At 42.4% G+C, this 22,256-nt stretch overlaps 3 protein-coding genes across 9 annotated transcripts; 2 read left to right on the top strand and 1 right to left on the bottom strand.

The window, feature by feature from the left end:
- Positions 1-1,201: 1,201 nt before the first annotated feature.
- LOC100653460 (protein boule-like) lies at positions 1,202-8,535 on the top strand. Of its 3 annotated transcripts, none has more exons than XM_021570913.2 (11): positions 1,202-1,647; positions 2,542-2,694; positions 2,827-2,918; positions 3,054-3,108; positions 3,564-3,639; positions 4,088-4,248; positions 4,552-4,635; positions 4,953-5,000; positions 5,200-5,328; positions 5,580-5,687; positions 5,816-8,535. In XM_021570913.2, the coding sequence occupies exons 1-11, from the start codon at positions 1,630-1,632 to the stop codon at positions 5,975-5,977; spliced, it is 1,086 nt and encodes a 361-aa protein (XP_021426588.2). In that variant the 5' UTR covers positions 1,202-1,629; the 3' UTR covers positions 5,978-8,535. The 3 variants fall into 3 exon arrangements, with proteins under 3 accessions (XP_021426588.2, XP_021426586.2, XP_021426589.2); XM_021570911.2 differs by having other exon boundaries at positions 5,577-5,687; XM_021570914.2 differs by having other exon boundaries at positions 1,204-1,647; positions 2,563-2,694; positions 5,577-5,687.
- Positions 8,536-8,684: 149 nt separating this feature from the next.
- On the bottom strand, positions 8,685-14,545 carry LOC110495584 (MOB-like protein phocein). The gene is made up of 8 exons (XM_036951759.1): positions 14,420-14,545; positions 13,262-13,324; positions 12,824-12,924; positions 12,663-12,705; positions 12,239-12,325; positions 11,757-11,836; positions 11,419-11,530; positions 8,685-10,996 (listed from the first exon to the last, which is right to left on the bottom strand). The coding sequence occupies exons 1-8, from the start codon at positions 14,477-14,479 to the stop codon at positions 10,862-10,864; spliced, it is 681 nt and encodes a 226-aa protein (XP_036807654.1). The 5' UTR covers positions 14,480-14,545; the 3' UTR covers positions 8,685-10,861.
- LOC110495582 (gamma-crystallin M2) lies at positions 13,726-19,125 on the top strand. 5 transcript variants are annotated; one of them, XM_036951761.1, is made up of 4 exons: positions 13,726-13,823; positions 13,897-13,908; positions 17,879-18,121; positions 18,799-19,125. In XM_036951761.1, exons 1-4 carry the CDS (start codon positions 13,782-13,784, stop codon positions 19,072-19,074), a joined length of 573 nt encoding a protein of 190 aa, XP_036807656.1. In that variant the 5' UTR covers positions 13,726-13,781; the 3' UTR covers positions 19,075-19,125. The 5 variants fall into 5 exon arrangements, with proteins under 5 accessions (XP_036807656.1, XP_036807655.1, XP_036807657.1 ...); XM_036951760.1 differs by having other exon boundaries at positions 17,879-18,136; XM_036951762.1 differs by having other exon boundaries at positions 13,733-13,908; positions 17,879-18,136.
- The last annotated feature ends 3,131 nt before the right edge of the window (positions 19,126-22,256 follow it).

The following is a 22,256-nucleotide window of genomic DNA, read 5'->3' as shown; positions in this document are numbered from 1 at the left end:
CTCCTCCCCTTCATCAAAACGTTTTGAAGTGGATTAAACAAGTGACATCAATAAGGGTTCATGGCTTTCACCAGGATTCACCTGGTCAGCCTGTGTCATGGAAACAGCAGGTGTTCCTAATGTTTTGTATACTCCGTGTCTAGCCAAGGCAGAGTGTATATACTAGAACTCTTTCATTGGTCTGGGCTAGAGAAGGATAAAGAAAAAGGAGCGACTGCAATAAGCAAAGCAACCCCGAGTGAGAGATATGGGGCAGGAGAGGGTGGATGGCGGTGCTCATGGCCCACAGTTGGCGGTTAAATGATACCGTCCTGGTAAGTGCAGCACAGACATTGCAAGCCTGGTGACAGAGTTCTCGCAGTGTCTCTTTCTTGCATGGCACTAAACCCTGTCTCTCCCAGGACCGTGGAGAAATGCACGGTTCACCCTCCAGCCTCCCTGGACCTCGATGCTCCCAGGTAGGTAAGCCGAGCACCAGCAGCGTGAACAGGTGTGACATTCTGATAGGCCAGGGAACACGACAAAACAAGGCATGGCAATGTTCGTGTTCCTCTGCTCTGACGTAGCTGACACACGCCAGATTTTATAACGCCCGGATAGGTATTTTATGTATCAACTAACCACATCTTGTGTTTTAGCATTTTGGTGCAAAACTACACAGTTGATGACAGGGAAGGCAACCATTGGTTTATGCATGCAGCGTTTGAGCAGGGGAAAGCAACCAATAATAGCACCTGTACGCTTGTACCTTACTGCACAACACGTGCAACGTATTAGGCACTAATAGCAATATTGGATGCTTGCACACAAAATCAATGCAATGCTTTCAATAGGCCTATGTAATGTAACGACCTAGCAAAAGAATGCTGGTTGCCAGTCTGTTTAGATAACATTCCAGTCCTTGTACTCCAAGTCATGTGAATATGAAGTACAAGGAGTTGAACATGAGCTTTAAAAAAAAATGGCAACCAGGCAAGACAGAACCCGGTTGGTACAGAACCCGGTACCAACCATACAGACTCGGGCCATAGTTTTCTTTGTAGAATATTTGTGCCAAAATGTTAATAATACGATAATTACCATGTTCATTCATGCACACTTATTGTAAATTAATGTAGGAATGAACTGAAATTGTTCAATAAAAACGGTTTTCAAAAAATGGGCTTTTACCCGCCATCAACGTGGTCATCGGGGACTGGGAAAGTGCCATCTGGACAAGTTGAGGGCGGCAGAGCCTGGAAGAGCGGGAAATAAAACCCCATTAAACTAGCTAGCTAACCTGCGACTGCTCTAAAGTTTCCTACCTTTGGCACATGGAAACAAACTAACAATAGTCTATAGATACATGTTTCTCTGGTTAAATACAACTATAACAATATAAATGTAACCCATGTAGCCCACCTATGAATATGAGTGGTTTAGGACGAGCTCAATCTGGTAAGCGCCAGATATTTTCCCTTCGTTCATACTGCAGATAGACTGGTGTTGATGACTCTGATACAGGCTCGGCTGTCCCTGGCTGTGTGCACCTCCCTTGCAAGGTGTTTTAACTTGAGCTGCCATTGTCTTGCTGAATTATTTGTTTCCACTTTACTTGTTCACGACATCTAGTTAAGCACTGTGTCCACGATGGAGAACGAAATAACCGTAAGTTACCTTTCACCAGCGTACTAACTTTACTTGCCATCATGCTAGCTAGCTAAGATGAATATGTTGTAAAAAAAATAATATATATATATATATATATATATATATATATATATATATATATGTGTTTAGCGAAGTAGCTAAACAGATAAGTGTTGCGTTTGATTGTGTCTGTATATTTAATTGTGATTCATGTAACAATGTGGGTTGCCAATACTACAATTATATAAATTAATGTCATATAACCAGCAAGTTAAAATGTCACTCTTGAATGCTAACGATATTGTCTAGCTATCACTAATGTTAGCTTCCAGTGCATAAAGTTAGCAAGGTCTTTAGTTTAGATAGCTAGCTAGATAAGTTATGTTAACTAGCGTTATTTATGTTCAGTTATATGTCGCTTGATATAGATAATGTATTCCAAACCAGATTAAGTTATGTTGTAACTCTTTATTGGTAAATGGTGATTGATCTTGCATGTTTCTCCTGATCGAAAATGTGTTGGCTGACTCTTGTTAGCTTTTAGCTAGCTAACTAGCTAAATTCTCTCTCCTAAACCTTAGCCTAGCATTGTGCAGTTTCTCATGCATTTCAGTGAGCCATATTATAGGCTTTAAAAAGCAAAAGGTCACTCAGGGTTGGCTAGTTATTCCCAGCTCTAGACAAAACAAAAGTGCATCTACAAAGACAACCTCTTTTCAAGGCGCCGTTGTCCCCAAGAATACAGTTGTAGAGACAGTTTGTTTTGAAAGATCAAAGGCTTACAACATACCTTTTGTCTTAAAGATATCAAACAATATTGCTTTGTAAAATAGCTAATTTTTGCTACATTATCAGAATTTCTCAGCATTGGTGAGGATGGCCAATCCAGTGATGCTCTTGTTCTGTTTCAAGCTAATCTCAATCTGCACGCAGACCAGCACTCCCTCTCCTCCTCCTGCTCCAGTGTCTCAAGACCCCAGCAACGACACCTCTCCCTCTCACCATGCCCTCCGCTTTGGCACCGTCATCCCTAACCGCATCTTTGTGGGAGGCATTGATTTCAAGGTGACTTTTGTCTCTTTCTTTACTTTCATAGGGCCTCCTGGTTTTGTGTTTGCAACCTAACTTGACCTTTTTGCTGCTGCTGCTGCTGCATGTTACTGGACCATGAAATAGGTGTGTTATTTTTGTGTGTAGACCAATGAGAGCGACCTGAGACGCTTCTTCTCCCAGCATGGAGCAGTGAAGGAGGTGAAGATAGTGATTGACCGTGCTGGGGTGTCAAAAGGGTGAGTTCAGTTAAACTGTAGATGTTCTGCCCCGCAGACTGGATGACACCTGCAATGATGTTTATTAACGTATGACAATGGAAATGTAATCCAGGGACACAGTATCATTGCCTTGTGTTTGTGTCCATCCCACAGATATGGCTTTGTTACCTTTGAGACCCAGGAGGATACAGAGAGAATCCTTCATGATGTGAGTAACTAAAAGTACATTCTTTGACAAAAGGGTTCCAAAAGGGTTCTTTGGCAGTCCCCATAGGAGAACCCTTTTTGGTTCCATGTATAATTATTTTTGGTTACATGTAGAACCCTCTGTGGAAACTGTTCCACATGGAATGCAAAACGGTTCCCCTATGAGGATAGCCGAAGAACCCTTTTAGGTGCTAGACGGCACCTTTTATTCTAAGAGTGTAGAGCCAATATACTGTACAGATTAGAGGTCGACCTCTAGTACAGAAATGGGATAGAGACGATACGATACAAACCTTATATCTCCTTCTAGAGGACAGCAGCTCAAATACACATTAGATCTAGCCCAGTCCATCACCCGTAAAGTTATGGTCATAGGTAGTAAATGTTCAGTGTAAAGTGATCTGTCTCAATCTGTACCGGATACCCCCTGTCCCTCTGCCACCACCACATCCCCAGGCTGACAGACTGTGCTTCCGGGACAAGAGGCTCAACATCGGCCAGGCCGTCCGCAAGCAACAAGTGGGAGGTCACCGTAAGTAACAGAGCACCGCGGAGCAGGGGTAGGCCACCCTGATCCTGAAGTGCTTTAACCGGCCTGGAAGACCAGGTGTGTTGAATTTAGGCAGTCACTGAACTGATCAATTAGCTCATTTGGTCAGGTGTGGTGCCTAGATTGAACCGAATCCTGCAGCACCTCAGGAACAGGGTTGTCTTCCCATGCTGTAGATGAGTGACAGCTGAAGCAATAGCATTACATAGTGGTGGAAATGACTTTTTCAACACGTTTGTAATGCATCATTGAACATTTGAACTATCATACCATATAATGTCTTATCTTGATCGTGGTGGATGGGGACTAATGTGCTCTTGCACTTGTTGGCTTTAAAATTCTGAATCATCACCTGGGATTGAGTGTCGATAACATTTGCCTTTGTACATAACCTGGTGGTTGACTTGTGCCTCTTTCCTCCTCCACTCAGAAAACAGCTTCTCTGTGTCCAGCCATACTCCTGCCATGATACCCACCCCCTGTGGAACCATGTACCTCACCACCCCTACGGGGTACCCCTACACCTACCACAACGGAGTGGCTTACTTCCACACCCCAGAGATGAGCCCCTCCGCCCCCTACCACTGGCCCGTGAGTCCTATCCTTCACTCAGCCATGTGCTCATGCCACGTCTTCCCTGGTGGTGAATGAAATGTGCATTCTACATGAAGATTTGATTTGAACACACAGCAACATGTGAGAATCATAGAGAGACTACGGATCATGTTTCATCCAGGAAACAGACACGACATCCTACAGTGTCTTAGTCATTTTATACAATTCATTGCATTTGATTAAAATCTTAAGTTATTGTACATTTGCTTTTTTTTGGTGTAAAGATAAATGTTCTTTCGTACATGGCTGGTGTCCCGCATGTTACATGTGTCCTTGTAGTCCCGCTCAGTGCCTGGCTCTCCAGTCATGCTGACCCACCAGCCTCCACCCATCTACCAGCAGCCAGCCTACCATCACTACCAGGTCAGAGCAGACTGTCCTGGATCGTCTCACCAACACCATTACAGCTCAGCTGACCAGCCTGATCCCAGATCTGTTTGTGTTCTATAGGCAATGTTGTCCATGACCATAGGAGTTGGCAAGACAGCACAAACAGATCTGGGACCAGGCTAACGTTAGTCACCAGTACAGCATCATAAGACATCCATTGTAAATACTGGTACCTCAGCCAATGACAGCCAAGTCAGCTGTTCAGATGTAATGGTATTGAGGTGTTATCCCAGGAGAAAGCTGGTGTACTCCTGGGTACTGATCTGTTTCCTATACTCTGTGTCCTTCAGGCCCCTACACAGTGTCACCCTAGTCACCTGCAATGGAACGTTCCTCAGGTAAGGGAAGGAGATGGGCTTCTGTGCTCTTCACCTCTATGTTTGTGAGTGGGTTTTTATCAGAGGCAAGGTGGATCCTAAATGTCAACTAATTGTGTGTGTGTGTGTGTGTGTGTGTGTGTGTGTGTGTGTGTGTGTGTGTGTGTGTGTGTGTGTGTGTGTGTGTGTGTGTGTGTGTGTGTGTGTGTGTGTGTGTCAGTCTCCAGTGCCCTCCAGCCCAGTGTTGTACATGCAGCCCTCTGAGCTCCTGTACCAGCCCATGGAGCAGCCCAGCGACGGGGGCTGTGTCCAGCCTGCCATGCCCCTCATAGAGGCCCCCATCCCAGAGGTTGATAACATCCTGACCTGGGTCCTGTTCATTACGCTCAAAACTGAGAGAAAAAAAACTACCTTGGTCCAATAAGAAAGACACATTTGTATTGACTGTTTCAAAATGTTTTGCCACAGTACGACCTACTGAACACAACCATTTTGCAGTTCCCTCCGTCAGTGTACTATTTCCCATATGCTACTTCATAGCGTTAGGTGACAGTTGATGTATAAAACCGTACTCAGTGCTTACTTGTTCTACCATAGCAGCAGTTCATCGACCACATGGTGCAACCAGCCTACAATCACACGTTATCATACTACCCACAAAGTCCAGGGGGGATGACACCTGTGATGATACAGCAAGAACCAGGAAAGGTACCAGTTATAATACCAGTATAAACTTATTATGACATCATATGATAATGCATGCTAGAGAATCATCTCTATTGGTCTGTTGTGATGAAGGATTGTCATGTGTTGTGTCTGTTACGTTCCCCATCTAGGAACAGAAGTTCCACGCCATGAGGCGAGGTTACCCCTCCTCGCCGGTCAGCCTGAAGCCCAGGTACGGCCGCAACCCGCACTACGCCCACCTGCGCAAGGAGTACCGCCCAGAAATCACCACTGACCCCTCCCCTCCGACCGCCACCGAACCACTCAAGTAGAGTATATCCACGTTTCCTTTCAGCCAATGAAACGCCCATCTCCTCAGGCAGAAAGATCTCTCCACCCGCTTGTCAGTCTCTCCATGACCCTGTCTCCTCCAACCCTTCACACGCATCATATTATTCAGTCCAGACAACTATGTGCTCGCTGAATGTTCATCTGTTTAGTATAATTTAACAGAATATTGACAATATGAATCATTTTAGCTACTAAAAAGTACTGTAAGCACTATGATGTAAGTGCTCGTTCTATCACTTCCGGACTGTGAAAAGGTGCATAGATTCCTCTGGTGTTTTTTCCACAACTCAGGGAGGGATAACTAGCTCCTGGTACTGCATTGTACTGTTGAACTGTTTCATAACTAACCTAATGCACGATTGAGCTTAAAGTTAAGCTAAACAATCTTTTGTAACAAGAATGTTCCTCCTTTGGCATTTGTGTCAAACTTTTGCCATGTAATCGTTCAGAGTATAGAAGAAAAAGAGAACTATTTCCTGATACTGCTTTATTTTGGCCTATTGGCCAATCACACGTTTTCTTTTTCAAATTAGCTCTTAACGCAAAGCAAAAAAAAGTCTTAACGAAGATTACTGCCAATATTAGTTCTAAATAAAAGCTCTCTATCTGCCATTGGGCATGTTTTATCTCAATGGTATTAGAATAGTCAAGATTACTGTCTTTATGATGTGACTGCAATACATGTTGGAAAATGTATTTTAAAATAATTAGGCTGCTGTCACAGAAGAGTGCAAATAGATCCCTAGAGAGTTAATCGTTACATAATTCTCCAACTGGATGAAAAAATACATAACCAGGAGATTATTTTATACACTTAGCATTTTTATGTATCTCATGTTTTCAAGAGCTGTTTCATATAGATTTTGCTGTGATTGTGAGTCTCTAAAAAACAATGTGCCCTCCAGATGAGGGGGTAACATCAAAATAACTCTGTCCACTGGACTGGGACCACAAATAAAGTACAATGAACATCAGTCAAACAGATTCACATGGTGTTTCGTCGGCTCTGTGACGGCTGGGACATTTCAACAGATTCACATGGTGTTTCGTCGGCTCTGTGTGACGGCTGGGACATTTCAACAGATTCACATGGTGTTTCGTCGGCTCTGTTTGACGGCTGGGACATTTCAACAGATTCACATGGTGTTTCGTCGGCTCTGTGTGACGGCTGGGACATTTCAACAGATTCACATGGTGTTTCGTCGGCTCTGTGTGACGGCTGGGACATTTCAACAGATTCACATGGTGTTTCGTCGGCTCTGTGTGACGGCTGGGACATTTCAAGATTGGAAGGTCAACAAGGCAAGCTCTTTTTTTTGCCGCTCTTTCCTGCCTGTAAATTATTCGCCTCGTCTTCATCAACTTCAATCACCCTGGGTTCAGTCATGAGTCACCCATGGTTCACTCAGGTCTACACGGTTTGGTTACTTTTTCTCCTGCATCCTGTCTTGGTCTGCTCCCTCATTGGTTATGCGTGTATTCTGTTAAAAACATTTCATTTTTTTACAAATTGTATTCTATAACTATGGGTGTCAGAGTTGAGGTTTAACTAAAGAATTTATGACATCACATATTTCATTGAGGCCTATTTTTTTAAATAATTATTTGAATAGCTGGATTGCATGTACTATGAGGTGTCTGGTTTTGTTTTGTGTGAACTGCGATTCATTTTCATTTCATGATCTTCCCTGTAAAAAAAATATATATATATATATATATATAATCAGGGTAGGAACATCTCGAATTTTCCACAGCGGTTCATATTTGAAAAGTTATGTCGTTTTGCTCTGAAACTTGTTTTCTTGTTGAGAATTGATCATAGTGAAAGTCAATGCCAGAAGAAAACAAATGACAGAATAATTTCATAAATAAGTGCTCCCATGTTCTGTTAATTTATCATTAAAATAACCGTTTAGGTCAATTTGATTTGGTCAGTTACTAATAAAACAGAATCAGTTTGATTTGAAATGACATTTTAGGAAGAGTATTTTGTTGTATTCCAAGCATGCCTGTAATTTCTCAATGTTCCATTTTAATAAACAGGTTTTACTCTTTCCATATTGTCATAGCACCACATTGTCAAGTCAATGTGTCTTGCTTTTTAAAACATACATAAATGTTGAACTATTTATTACAATGTTACACGTTTGATGTTCAGTTTGGGGATATTCCACCTCTACCTCCTGTAATCCCATTACTCAATCTGAGGAGCAGATCAACTATGTTTTGCTCCAAAGTACAGCCTTTTAAAAAATGTCATATTGTTTTGGAGTTAAGATATGCTCCGTTCATCTACCCTTTTTACAAATGAGGCTAAAGTTGTCTTGACCTTACAGTGAAGATGTTTTAACATCAGTGCATGTTGTATGTTTTGTATATAGTTCTGAACACTAGCTAACATTTGGATGTTTACTTTGATGTTCTTCTGCACATTACATTGTGCCTTGTTCTTTCTGAATATTGGGGATGTTTAAGACTTGTTGTGTTCAGAAGTGGGTCGTCTTGTTGGTAAGAATAAAGTTTGAACCCTTGAGAAGGATGGATACGTCCGTGTGTCATTGAGCCCAGGGAAGCAACCCTTCATTGATAAACCCTTACTGATGAAATGGAAGCCTGTTTGAAATCGTTGCACTGCTGTGAAAATGTGAAGACTACAGGTCACACATGTACAATAGGAACACATGGCACTTGATTGTAAATATATCAGATATTTTAATAAGAAACAGTGAATGGATATCCACCAGGGACAAAATGGCAACACAGTCAAACACATCGTTGTGTTGCCTGAGTAATAGTTCATCATTTGACAAGAATATAGAAAGTGAATGAGACATAATTGTGCTTTGAAAACCTAAGGCATTTCTGAGTAGCTGTCATTAATTTTCACCAATAATGAAAACATCAAATTCCTTTATTTGAAATAAATACAGTGAGAGATTGTTGCCCTAAATGGCATGAACGTAAAACACCCCCCATCCCCTTCTATAGAAACCAGTTATTAGGAAAGCAGTCCTTGTGCCGTGTCAAAGATGTAGGAACTCTGGCCCAGTAAACAGGCTATCCTGCGGCAATGTTGCCTTTTATGGCTCTGGGTTGAAGCTTCCCCTAGGTACAGATCAGCTTGCCCTCCCCTAATCTTAACCTCAGCCGATCTAGGATCAGCTTGCCCTCCCCTAATCTTAACCTCAGCCGATCTAGGATCAGCTTGCCCTCCCCTAATCCTAAACTCAGCCATTAGTGGAATAAAACCCTAAAAACCATTTTTGTTATAGTCTGCAATTAATCATGTCCTTCCACTTCCTTAAATCTAGGATGGAAGACTGACATGGTTCTATATACAGTATAGTCAGAAATATCAGGACTATTAAATACCTGTTATATCAACCTGTATAATGTAGCCTGTTTATTAAATACCTGTTATATTAACTTGTAGCTCTACATTAGACCAGAGTTCCTGACACCTAGAACCCAACAAAGGCTGCATTTACACAGACAGCCCAATTATGATCTTTTGCCACCAATTGGTCTTTTGACCAACCAGAGCAATTATTTTGCCCATAAGAATTTGGTTGCCTGTGTAAACGCTGCCCAAGGACCAAACAGAAAGCACATGATAAAGTAACTAGCAAAGGGTGTCACAGTTTATCAGGTACACCACCCTGTTCACCAAAATGATTTGCTCCTACAGTGAGTCACGTGGCTGTGGCTTGCTCTATAAAGTAGTCTGACAGGAATCGAGCCATTCAGTAACTGTTTGATTGAATGCTAGAATGTGTCAAACTAGCGGCCTAAGTGACTTTGAGCGTGGTTATCGTCTGCTAGGAACACCGGATCCAATATCTCTGAAAGAGCCGGCTTCCTGCGATTTTCACGCACGAATGTCTAGAGTTTACTGTGAATGGTGCGACAAACAAAAAACATCCACTCAGTGGCAGTTCTGTGGGTGAAAACAGCTCGTTGATGAGAGGTCGAAGGAGAATGGCAAGAATCGTACAAGCTAACAGGCTGGCCACTAACGGCACAGTACAACAGTGGTGTGCAGAACGACATCTCGGAACGCACAACTCGTCGCTCCTTGTCACGGATGGGCTACTGTAGCAGACGACCACACGGGGTTCCACCAAGAAGAAGCACTAGTGGGAACGCAATTACCAACACTGGACAATTGAGGAGTGGAAAAACCTTGCCTGGTCTGATGAATCCCATTTCATGCTGATGACAGAGTCAGGTTTTGGCGTAAGCAGCATGAGTGCGTTTACCCATCCTGCCTGGTGTCAACGGTACAGGCTGGTGGCGGTGGTGTACTGGTGTGGGGAACGTTTTCCTGGCACACATTAGGTCCCTTGATACCAATTTAGCAACGATCGAACGTCACAGCGTATCTGAACATTGTTGCTGACCAAACCCAATAGAGAGAGCATCTTTGGGATGAGGTAGACCAGGCTGTTTGCAGCATCAATGTTCCCGCCGTCCAATCTGCAGCTACGGCGTGATGCCATCCTGTCTGCATGGACCGACATCCATGTGGAACGTTTCTGACACCTTGTAGAATCCATGCCCTGAAAAATTCACGCTGTTTTGGTGGCAAAGCGGGGTTTGACCCGGTACTAGATGGGTGTACCTAATTAACTGGCCACAGTGTATATTGGTTAGTCATTTAACCACAACATTGTCTTGTTCTCTGAAACATACAAGCTAAATTAGGATGTTCATACAATATTGAAAATATTCTACTTAAAAACTGGTGATTTTAGTGTACTTTAGTGTACTTTAGTGTATTGTGTGGTTGTGGGTGGGTGTGTGAGACAGCCATGTGTTTGAAATAGTTTGGCAGGGTGTAGCAGATCCTCTTCAGATCCCAGTCCTCAGGCGTCACTCTCGCCCTCTGCTTCGTTAGGGTTAGTCTCATCCTCCATGATGGGTACGATCAGGTTGTCCTTGGACATCAGGTTGTACTTCATCACGAAGCGTGTGAACCGATGGCACAGGAACGTCTCGTTCTGGAGAGGGCAAGAGCATTCGCTTGAGTTTGCCTATATAAAATCACAACGTTTCTAAACCCAATGCTAGTTGAAAGCTGTAATCACTGGTAACCAATACACCAGAGTCAAATTATATTAAGTACAATGCAACAAGTATCATCACAATCATAGCTGAATCTATGTGAAACCTGTTGGGGTAAGAGTTAGGACGGGATTCAGTCTGATCAGGCATTGTAGCACGCTTAACATGTAAAGGTCATTTCCCATTGTGCCGACATAGTCAGCGTTAACCGTGAATGTGACCTCCGCAGCCACTGGAACGTTCGACAACGCGGGATCAGATTGGATCCCAGCCTCAGGGCTTTGGGTTAGTGCTTTACAGTATGTACATGTGTAATTACAATTCACTATTCACAGGAATAAAGACAGTCAATGCTTACCTCATACTTGTCAAAGATCTGACGATGGTGGAAGTAAGCGTGGGAGAATATCCTGTAGATCCGCCGGCAAACTGAACCCAGTTTCCCTACGGAGGACTCTTTAATGCTCACTCTACCATAGAACAGAGACCAAATCAGGTCACAATCTATAGACAGCAACTTTATCACAACGCTTACAGCAAATGTAGGTAGCTGCTTATATCAGGACAATGCGAATGATCATTTGGATAAAATGGTGTTCAATAAAAAAAACTATTGATTTCTGTGTGAAGGGTGCTGGGGGTTAATGAGAAAGTTACAGTCACAGGAGACATAGGAACACGGTAAACAGTTGTTACCTGCTAGGGAAGTACTTGTTACTGTTGAGGAGGCAGGCGGCTCCGTCCAGAGTGTGTCTGGTGTAGTCGATGGCTGGACACTGTGCAGGGGACAGCAAACACAACAACAGGCTTGAGTACCAGCCATGATACAATAATGACTATAATGGTGTTATTAGTTCTGGCATGGTGAATGGTCGGTGCCAGAGGACAACTATCTTGTAGTCCTGTGTGGCTCAGTTGGTAGAGCATGGTGCTTGCATGGGTTCGATTCCCACTGGGGCCCCCCAAGTTACAAGTTTGTCTATAAGTCGTATGTAGAGGATACTGCTTACTTCAAAACAGAAAATGTATGCAAGCATGACTAAGTCACTAAGACTAAGTGGCTTTGGATAAAAGTCTAACTGGTTTATATTAGTATTCTATTCTTATACCAGGGAAAGAGGGTAGGAACTGGATGAGGGATCCGCCTCTACAAATGCTGTGGGCAGAGAGGACCTTACCTCTTTGGGAGTCTTGTGTGCAGCACAGAGGAAGATCCACTGCTCTGTTGCCGTCATCTGGGTGCATGTGTCTGGGTGGCATTCTCCCTGTGAACAGACAGAGTACATGTTAGTAACAGACTTACTGGACGTTACCACTCCAACAAACACAGTGTGAGAAGAATGGATGTTCAACATGATCTTCCTGAAGAGCTATGTCACAGGCCTGGGCAACTCCAGTCCTCCAGGGCCTGATTGGCATCACCCCTTTTCTCCTTCCCTAGCAAACACAGCCGATTAATCAAATGACATTCTAAACTGAGGATCACGATTAGGTGATTATTAGAGTCAGGTGTGTTAGCTGGGACTGGGGCAAAACTGTGACACCAATCAGGACCCGAGGACTGGAGTTGCCCAGGCCTGCTGATCCATCGTAAGAGCATACCTGTAGTTTCACAGCAAGTCCGTTCAGCTCCAAACAGAACTGCCTAAAAACGGAGGACACGAGACAAGACCAAATGTTAAAAGGAGGATGTGTTTTCAGCACCAGTACACATTTGGGATGTCCACATGACTTTCTTCAAAGTGGTAAACGGCAGCCACTACCTGAGGTGTTCGTACTTCCAGACCCCCTCATCCTGACCCTCTGGGGGCTCCAGGATCTTGTCCATGTTGGAGCAGTCTGTACGGATGTTCTGTTGGATGTACTGAGAAGAACCACAAACAGACTTTAGAAGCAGAACAGAACTGTATTAAATACATCACCTGACTAAGCCATTCTACCTCAGCAACTCAAATGGCAGAGTAGCAGTCTTGTTGTTGTCTACATTTGAAAGATTACAGTTTCTCTGACATTTTGTCTATATGCAACTGCTCATCCATACTGGAGAATGTTACAGAGAACTGCCCACACAGATCAGCCCTGGCTACGTAGCTAGTAGAATGCCTGATTAGACTTCTTCAATTAACCACGGTGTCATCATACGCAAATGACTCAAACAGTAAGATATTTCAAACATTAAAACAGAGACATCTGACTCCCACCTGCTGCACAGCCAGTGTGCTGTCCATCTCCTCGAATGACTCATCGGGCCAGTTGTAGAAGTCCTGTGGGCATAAACAAGAAACTCAGCAGGGCAAACTAACTGCACTGATTCAGCTGACAAAAAGACCTCGCCAGCTAGCTTATCTCTGTCTGGTAAATGAATAGGTAGCTACTAGCCCAATATTGGACTAAAGGAGCCTAACGTTACTCCTTATAGTCCAAAGACCTTACATGTTCTGTTTAAAGGGTGAATTGGCTCTGGAAGCCAAATACTCCATCTAAACATGAATCCATTCTCAATTGTGGTACAGTTCTAGAACCATAAATGCCTCTACGTTCATGTCACATCCAAATTATTTCACAAATGCAAAATAGCTCCTCCCGTCCTGGGAGGAGCTATAGGAGGAAGGGCTCATTGGAATGGCATTCCAATGAGGTCCTCATATAGCTCCTCCCACCAGCCTCCACTGGTTTAACCTGTTAACACAGTTGCAGTGGACAGTGTTTTTCAGTGACAACATGTTTGTGGCCTGTCTTCAGTTTACACACAGTTGTTCTGAGACGCAGAGATGGCTAATTAGCACAGGTACCTTAACAAGCGTTGTAAAATGGAAATATGCTCATGTGGTACCCTAACTTTTTAAAGGTGTGTATCAATTTAACATGTTGTTGTTGTTTTTACATTATTTCTCACCGATATGAAAGGTTGCTATGTTTCCAAAATCGTACTGCAAACTATCCGTGTTAATGTTCAGACCGAGTGTCGCGGCTCTTACCAAAACTCCCACATTCATCCAGTGATTTGTGTGTAATCTAATGGCACTGAGAGTCATGATTAAGGGCGAGGTAGTTAGCTACTAGATAGCTAGCTACCTGTAGATTCTATTTTCAGATAACTTCAGACAATTGACAATACAAACAGGCATCGTTTGATAGCTGTGACCAACCCATATCTTATAGGTCCTGACTTTGACTGGCTAGCCAGCTGGCTGTATGTAGCCTCGCTAACTAGCAACATTAGCTAGTTAAGTAAGCTAACGTTAGCAGCTGACAAACGGGCCGTTCTAGGAAAGGATACAAAATGTGCCCAAGTAAAAAAATGCAAGACATGAGCATTGAACACACTAAAATTAAACCATGTTGCTAAAATCTGGTACCTTTTCTTTAGTCCCTGGTCGATTCCTCCTCATAACAGCTGCACCCTCCGCCATGACCATCTCGACTGGAATCCGGATGTTGCCAAAGCTGGAGGAAGTGTCAGCTCTCAGTGCAAGTAGCCTATCTTCTGACAGTAAAAAAAATAATTGCGGATTTGATTGAACTTTGGGGGTGTATTCATTAGTCGGATTCTGTTGGAAAAACGTTTTAGAAAAATAAACCGTTTAAATCAAATAATATAAAATATAATTGTATTTGTCACATGGGCCGAATACAACTGGTGTAGACTTTACCATGGAATGCTTGCTTACGAAGCCTTCCCAACGACACAGAGTTTTAGTTAGTTTTAGTACAAGAGGAATAAAATAAAATACACAAGATGGAACTACAGTATATACACAGTATATACACAGGGAGTACCAGTACCAGATCAACATGAAGAGGTACGGGGTATCTGAGGTAGATATGTACACGAAGGCAGGGTAAAGTGACTAGACATCAGGATAGATAATAAGAATAAAATAAAGAACAGAGCACCAGCAGCAAATTATGAGTGTAAAAGTGTGTGTTTGTGTTGTGTCGGTCTTTGTGTGTGTGTGTTAGCCTATGTGTGTTAGCGTATGTAGTGTATGTGAAAGTGCGTGGGAGTGTCAATGTAGTGTGTGCGTGTATATATAGTTTATCGTTTACTCTTTCTCCAATAGAAACTCTCGTTTTCGTTGCAAAACGTTTTCCTTTTGGAGTGAACGGTTTCCGTTGCAAAACGTTTTGCAACCGAATCCGAATAATTCATAAATCATAAATCCTCTCTTATACACATACCAGGTATATACCAGCAATGGTGTGTGTGTAAGAAAGGATGTATCAATGTATACTTGATTTAATTCCAGATCTCAGATCCACCCGGGTGGGAGAATTGGGTGTATTCATTATTTGGATCAGTGAAAATAAGAATAATGTTTGTTTAGTTGTGGAAAGCTATTAAATTGTTCTCAACATAAATATTTTGAGGGAAAAGAGGGGGTCATTTTGACTTCAATGTATTTATATGTAAGAAAACAAATGTAGTTTTCTCTGTTTATTGTCTCCTTTCATTTGATTGATTAATACTGTTGAGTCTTTTTAAATTGACAGGCCACACTGCTGACCACCAGTCCTGTGACAGTATCTGATGCAGTAGAGGCTATATTATTATCATTATGTGTTGTTCCATAACAGATACTCCTATCCCCCATAGTATATTGTTCCCCTGTCAGACACTCTTCCCCCAACAATACCATAAGCCCCATAAGCCTTTTTGTGGCTGCAGTAGCCCACTGTAGGATCAGGCATTTCCACAGGATACCCTGTTTGTAAATATTCACTGATTCTCCATTAGCTTACTCTCAATGACAATGTTCTATAGATCATTCTATCCTCACAATGCATTATATGTTATGATCAAGCTGTTTATACTCTGTTATAATACTGTTCTACCCTAAAACAATGACGTCGTGGTTGGACGGAATCTGAGAGTGTCTGCTCCTTCCTATGTTCCATATTCTACTCCATATAGAGAAGCTTCTCTAACAGGCCTCCATGTTATTTCTAGAATGAATGTGTACCTGCAGATTGTTCTATACCGTAGTGTTGTGATGGTCCTATATCGTAGTGTTGTGATGGTTCTATACCGTAGTGTTGTGATGGTCCTATACCGTAGTGTTGTGATGGTCCTATACCATAGTGTTGTGATGGTCCTATACCGTAGTGTTGTGATGGTCCTATACCGTAGTGTTGTGATGGTCCTATACCGTAGTGTTGTGATGGTCCTATACCGTAGTGTTGTGATGGTCCTATACCGTAGTGTTGTGATGGTCCTATACCGTAGTGTGGTGATGGTCCTATACCGTAGTGTTGTGATGGTCCTATAACATAGTGTTGTGATGGTTCTATACCGTAGTGTTGTGATGGTCCTATACCATAGTGTTGTGATGGTCCTATACTGTAGTGTTGTGATGGTCCTATACCGTAGTGTTGTGATGGTCCTATACCGTAGTGTTGTGATGGTCCTATACCGTAGTGTTGTGATGGTCCTATGCCGTAGTGTTGTGATGGTTCTATACTGTAGTGTTGTGATCGTCCTATACCGTAGTGTTGTGATGGTCCTATACTGTAGTGTTGTGATGGTCCTATACCGTAGTGTTGTGATGGTCCTATGCCGTAGTGTTGTGATGGTTCTATACCGTAGTGTTGTGATGGTCCTATACCGTAGTGTTGTGATGGTCCTATACCGTAGTGTTGTGATGGTCCTATACCATAGTGTTGTGATGGTCATATAACATAGTGTTGTGATGGTCCTATACCGTAGTGTTGTGATGGTTCTATACCGTAGTGTTGTGATGGTCCTATACCGTAGTGTTGTGATGGTTCTATACCGTAGTGTTGTGATGGTCCTATACTGTAGTGTTGTGATGGTCCTATACTGTAGTGTTGTGATGGTCCTATACCGTAGTGTTGTGATGGTCCTATACCGTAGTGTTGTGATGGTCCTATACCGTAGTGTTGTGATGGTCCTATGCCGTAGTGTTGTGATGGTTCTATACTGTAGTGTTGTGATGGTCCTATACCGTAGTGTTGTGATGACTTTAAGAGAATGAATGAGGGCCTGCAGATACTGTAGCACTGTGATGATGCATTCCAAACAGTAAACGTGTCCCTTTATTGTGGATTACTGGATAATAAAATTTATTTTGGTAGACGTACAGTATCAAGAGGGCCGTGGTCCACGGCACGTGGGTCAATAATGTGCAGGGCTAGGACATCTGCATTGATGAATCAGGGGTTTTATCTGTATGGACAGGATCAAGGCCTTGGCAGCATCTCAATGCCACCAAATCCCTGCTCATTAAAATAACAAAACCTCTGATCCGGCAACCTTTGATTGAGTTTTATAAAAGAGGCTCGTGGCCCTCTGTCCTGGATATTGCATTGAGGAAGAGTGCTCTAACAACAGCCCAGACATGAGTAAGGTAAGGCAGACCAGTTTTTCTCCAGCTAGTTGGCACTACTGTATACAGCTCTCTGGGTCTGTGCTTGTTTTTATGGACTTTAAAGCTGATTTGGAAAGGAACTGGTTGATTGATCAACACAGTAATGTCATAGTGCTGCCATGAAAAATAATCCAGAGTTAAGTTTTTTAGTGTTTGGTAATGAAAATGATCATTGATCTCTGTTTTACTGGTAGACAAGCTGTAGAATACCAACAGTGTAGTAGCCTATAACAAGAGACCTATAAACAGGAGACAAACTTACTTGTACCTAATTGTTTGTCCAGAGAAGGCAGTATATTTTGCCATTATAGAAATCATAGAAAATGTGTTTTTATATTAGGAAGTGTACTTTTATTTGAAATGCAGTAAAATGAAAGAAAAAAACCTGATGTTAACATTTCCCTCCGACCTTCGACCCTGGCTGTGTAGATCACGTTCTACGAGGATAAAAACTTCCAGGGTCGCTCCTATGAGTGCGACACGGACTGCCCCGATGTGCACCCCCATTTCAGCCGCTGCAACTCCATCAAGGTAGATAGCGGCTGCTGGGTGCTGTACGAGAGGCCCAACTATGCAGGCTACCAGTATGTACTGACCAGGGGAGAGTACCCAGAATATCAGCGCTGGATGGGCTACAGCGACACCATTCGCTCCTGCCGTACCTTTTCTTATGTGAGTAGCCGGGAGGTGAGAGAAGATGGGTTTTGATGTGTGGTTTGTTCATGGCTCAATCTGTATTGTAGTAATGCATTGTGGGGATTTATCAGTGTATACTGGTTCACTCAACTGGTGGTTTTAGGACAGGTTGCCTTAATACAGACGAAGCATAGTCCTGGACTAAAAAGCACTTTCAGTGGAGATTTTCCATTGATTTTTGTCCACGACTTGGCCTCATCTGTGTCCGGGAATCCGGCCCATAGTTTTATAAGCACAACACATGAGTCTGTGAATGGTTGAGAGATAACCAAAGGTCTGAAGGTACATGTCAAATAAAGCAAAGTGACTCTACGACTCGCCTAGAGGAGGAGAGTCCATGGTTGGATGGATGGAAGCCCATAATCTTGGGTTCCTTCAAGAGACATTTCTGAGACATTCTGGACATGTCCTAAACTACCTTTGTGACTGTCATGACCCTGGCCTATGTTAGCACACTGCGACCTCCCCAATTGTGATATCCCTCTTCTGACACCAAATGTGGTGTTTGGCTACTTTAGCATTTTGACTTACCTGTGTTAACCTAAGGCCCGCTGAAACATGTCACATGTACTGGTTTCCTGTGATTCCCCATGCCCCCCAAGTGACCTGTGTTTTGCCAGTGTTACCTCTCCTGTATCTCTCTGTCCGAGCAGGCCAGCGGCAGTCCCTACCGCATGAGAATCTACGAGAGGCCAGACTTCCAGGGACAGATGATGGAGTTCGGCGAGGACTGTGACTCCGTCCAGGACCGTTTCCGTAGCCGTGACATCTACTCCGCCAACGTCATGGATGGCTACTGGACCCTCTACGAGCATCCCAACTACAGGGGCCGCCAGTACTTTATGAGGCCCGGCGAGTACAGGAAGTTCAGCGAATGGGGAGCCACCTGTGCCACCACCGGCTCCTTCCGTAGGATCACCGACTTTTAGGCCCAACGTCCTCTCCACTCTGACCAGTCAATAAAACGATTGTTTAAATAAGCTTGCTGTTGATATTTCCATTTCACTGTTTCTGATTAAGTCATTGATATTAATTGGTGACATTTATGATATTTGGGGTCTGTGTTTGTGCCTTTAGCTTAAATGGAGGACAAACCTCAATATGTTGAGCAAGAGGCACATGTTGTACATGTGGGTCTAAATTGAATGGAATAAACTGCAAACAGGTCTACATAAGAGGATGTAAATATATAGTTGAAATGTTGCACATTTAACATTAAAGTGTTGAATCATATGACATTAAGCAGACCATGTTCAGGATCAAGTTTCTATCTCACTCACTCTACATGCTTCTTTGACACAGAGTCACTGGGACACAAAGGGCCACACAGTTGAAACTTACCTCCACGTTGGCAGTTCCCAACCAGAGAAAGGTCCCAAAACAGAGATCCTGAAGATCTTTTCATACCTGCTAGTGTAACCTTCCACCTTATGCAATATAACAGAACTCCTATTGGTTACTAGGCCCTGTCAGTCAAAGTATATAGAAGCAAATATTAATGTCAGTAACTTAGTAATAATATTCCAGGGACTTCAGGGTGTATAGACGGACCTACATTGTCACTGTGGCTTTTTGTCAATAACAAAACACTTTTATTAGTCATGTTTAAGGACCACCTTAAAGTGCTATTAAAACTAGCTTAAAGTGCTATCAAAACTAGCTTAAAGTGCTATTAAAACTAGCTTAAAGTGCTATTAAAACTAGCTTAAAGTGCTATCAAAACTAGCTTAAAGTGCTATCAAAACTAGCTTAAAGTGCTATTAAAACTAGCTTAAAGTGCTATTAAAACTAGCTTAAAGTGCTATCAAAACTAGCTTAAAGTGCTATCAAAACTAGCTTAAAGTGCTGTCAGAAGTTAAAATATTGTAATTATGGTGTGAATCATATTGTTACTAATAAGATTGTTCTATAATAAATCTAATATTTTCTATGTCTGGTTAGATCAGTTATGTTCCAGTTATGTATACTGAACAAAAATATAAACACAACATGCAACAATTTTACTGAGTTACAGTTCATGTAAGGAAATTAGTCAATTGAAATAAATTCATTAGGCCGTAATCTATGGATTTCACATGACTGGGCAGGGGTGCATAGGAGGGCACAGGTTCACCAACTTGGCAGCCAGGCCCACCCACTTGGCAGCCAGGCCCACCCACTTGGGAGCCAGGACCAGCCAATCAGAATAAGTTTTTCCACACAAAGGTCCTTTATTACAGACAGAAATACTCCTCAGCATCTGTGGCATTGTGTTGTCTGACAAAACTGCACATTTTAAAGTGTCATTTTATTGTCCCCAGCATAAGGTGCACCTGTGTAATGATCATGCTGTTTAATCAGCTTCTTGATGCCACACTTCAGGTGAATGGATTTTCTTGGCAAATGAGAAATGCTCACTAACAGAGATGTAAACAAATTGGTGCACACAATTTGAGAGAAATAAGGTTTTGTGCATAAAAAACATTTCTGGGATTTTTTATTTCAGCTCATGAAACATGGGACCAACACTTTACATGAAGCGTTTATATTTTTGTTCAGTGTATATGCATTTCTGAGTAGAAAAATATTGTACAAGCAAAACCTGTAACAATATCTGTTTGACATGACCAATCCTGATCACTCCTGGGTTGGCAGGTAGCCTAGTGGTTAGAGCATTGGGTCAGTAACTGAAAGGTTGCTGGATCAAATCCCTGAGCTGACACGGTAAAAATCTGTTGTTCTTCCCCTGAACAAGGCTGTCATTGTAAATATGAATTGGTTCTTAACTGGCTTGGCTAGTTCAATAATAAAGGGTCTCCTGATTGCCTTTTTCACACAATTAATACATTGGTTAAATAAAATAATACATGATTTATTATTCATTTATAGGGGACAATGCACATGAATCAACATCAATATTACAATAATGCCACATCCATGTAAATGTGCCGGGGTTAGCCAAAAGATCATGTGCACCCGTAGTCCCAGGACAGCCAAGGACAATTACACAGTCACAATACACATACTCACTAAAACAATACAACATACCAATACATCACATCCAATAATATATCATTCTAACAACAACAACAACACTATCATCAACTGTCGTCCTACATATGAGGAACCACAGATAACTCATGTGTAGAGCTTTGGGTAGATTTGAACCATCAGTTATCCTGATGTTCCTGATGGTTTTTCCTAGATGCTTGGCTACTGCTACTGCTGTTACACAACACTGACATGATGCTGCCTCTGTGACTGACTGACTGGCATTCGAATCCGGGTCCCCCTGCGCACCACAAAGACTGTATTAGCCCACTGAGCTAAAGCCTTTAGTTCGGGGAGCTAACGCAAGTCTTCAGGTCTCCGACAAGGTTACTCATCACGTAACCGTTCACTGACCATCGGTATCACATTGACGTGTATTTTAAAATCCGGATCAGTATGAAAATTAAGTATTTCCTCTCAAAGTGAATTACCACAGTTGTTTACTTGCTTTTTTTTCTTGCTAATGACACCATGGCAACATTGTTGTCCATTATGTATGTAAACATGATATATGATTACATACATGCATATTCATATAGTCAGATATTTTTGTTCGCCCACAAAACACAGACCTTTAAGTATAGAACAGAACAATGAATGTATGGGGCCAAACAACAGTTCATCACATCATTTACAGTAACGTCAGCGTTTTCAGAGTGCATGCCTACATCTAGAAATAAGAAACATATTCTGTGGCTCATTCTCACGGACTCAATCCCAGAAAGGCATTTTATAAGCTGTAACATTTGCATAATTGTGCATAAAAGGACACAATTGAAATTGACGGTGTTTGTGAATTACAATGATATGCTAAATGTCTGGTTGAGTTGTTTTGCTGATGCCAAGCCCAGCCACGCACCGGATCTCCAGTAGACAGTAGTGTTTTCTGACAATAGTGATGAACGTGTGAAAACTGGCTAACAACAATAACTCGCCACACAATAAGGCATGGCTATACATAAACAGATTTGTGTGCTAACTCCAGATCACCATTTGAATGACAATACTTTATGCTGCGCAATCACACAGCTGCTTTTTATAAAAGGACAGAGGCACAGAAAGAGTGACCATTGACTGTCTA

The sequence above is a fragment of the Oncorhynchus mykiss genome, chromosome 18 (genome assembly GCF_013265735.2).
Source record: "Oncorhynchus mykiss isolate Arlee chromosome 18, USDA_OmykA_1.1, whole genome shotgun sequence".
Classification (NCBI taxonomy): Eukaryota; Metazoa; Chordata; class Actinopteri; order Salmoniformes; family Salmonidae; genus Oncorhynchus; species Oncorhynchus mykiss.
This window is presented reverse-complemented; position numbering and strand designations above follow the sequence as displayed.

Excerpts from the sequence above, each read along its gene's own strand:
- LOC110495582 (XM_036951760.1), top strand. The coding sequence starts at position 13,782 with ATGTTTGTGGCCTGTCTTCAGTTTACACACAGTTGTTCTGAG. Across the intron at positions 18,137-18,798 it reads CTTATGTGAGTAGCCGGGAG|GCCAGCGGCAGTCCCTACCG; the intron begins GTGAGAGAAGAT and ends CTGTCCGAGCAG.
- LOC100653460 (XM_021570911.2), top strand. Across the intron at positions 3,640-4,087 it reads GCAACAAGTGGGAGGTCACC|AAAACAGCTTCTCTGTGTCC; the intron begins GTAAGTAACAGA and ends TCCTCCACTCAG. Across the intron at positions 5,329-5,576 it reads TAGAGGCCCCCATCCCAGAG|CAGCAGTTCATCGACCACAT; the intron begins GTTGATAACATC and ends GTTCTACCATAG.
- LOC110495584 (XM_036951759.1), bottom strand. The coding sequence starts at position 14,479 with ATGGTCATGGCGGAGGGTGCAGCTGTTATGAGGAGGAATCGACCAGGG. Across the intron at positions 12,326-12,662 it reads GACTTGCTGTGAAACTACAG|GGAGAATGCCACCCAGACAC; the intron begins GTATGCTCTTAC and ends GTCTGTTCACAG. Across the intron at positions 11,837-12,238 it reads CACACAAGACTCCCAAAGAG|TGTCCAGCCATCGACTACAC; the intron begins GTAAGGTCCTCT and ends TCCCCTGCACAG.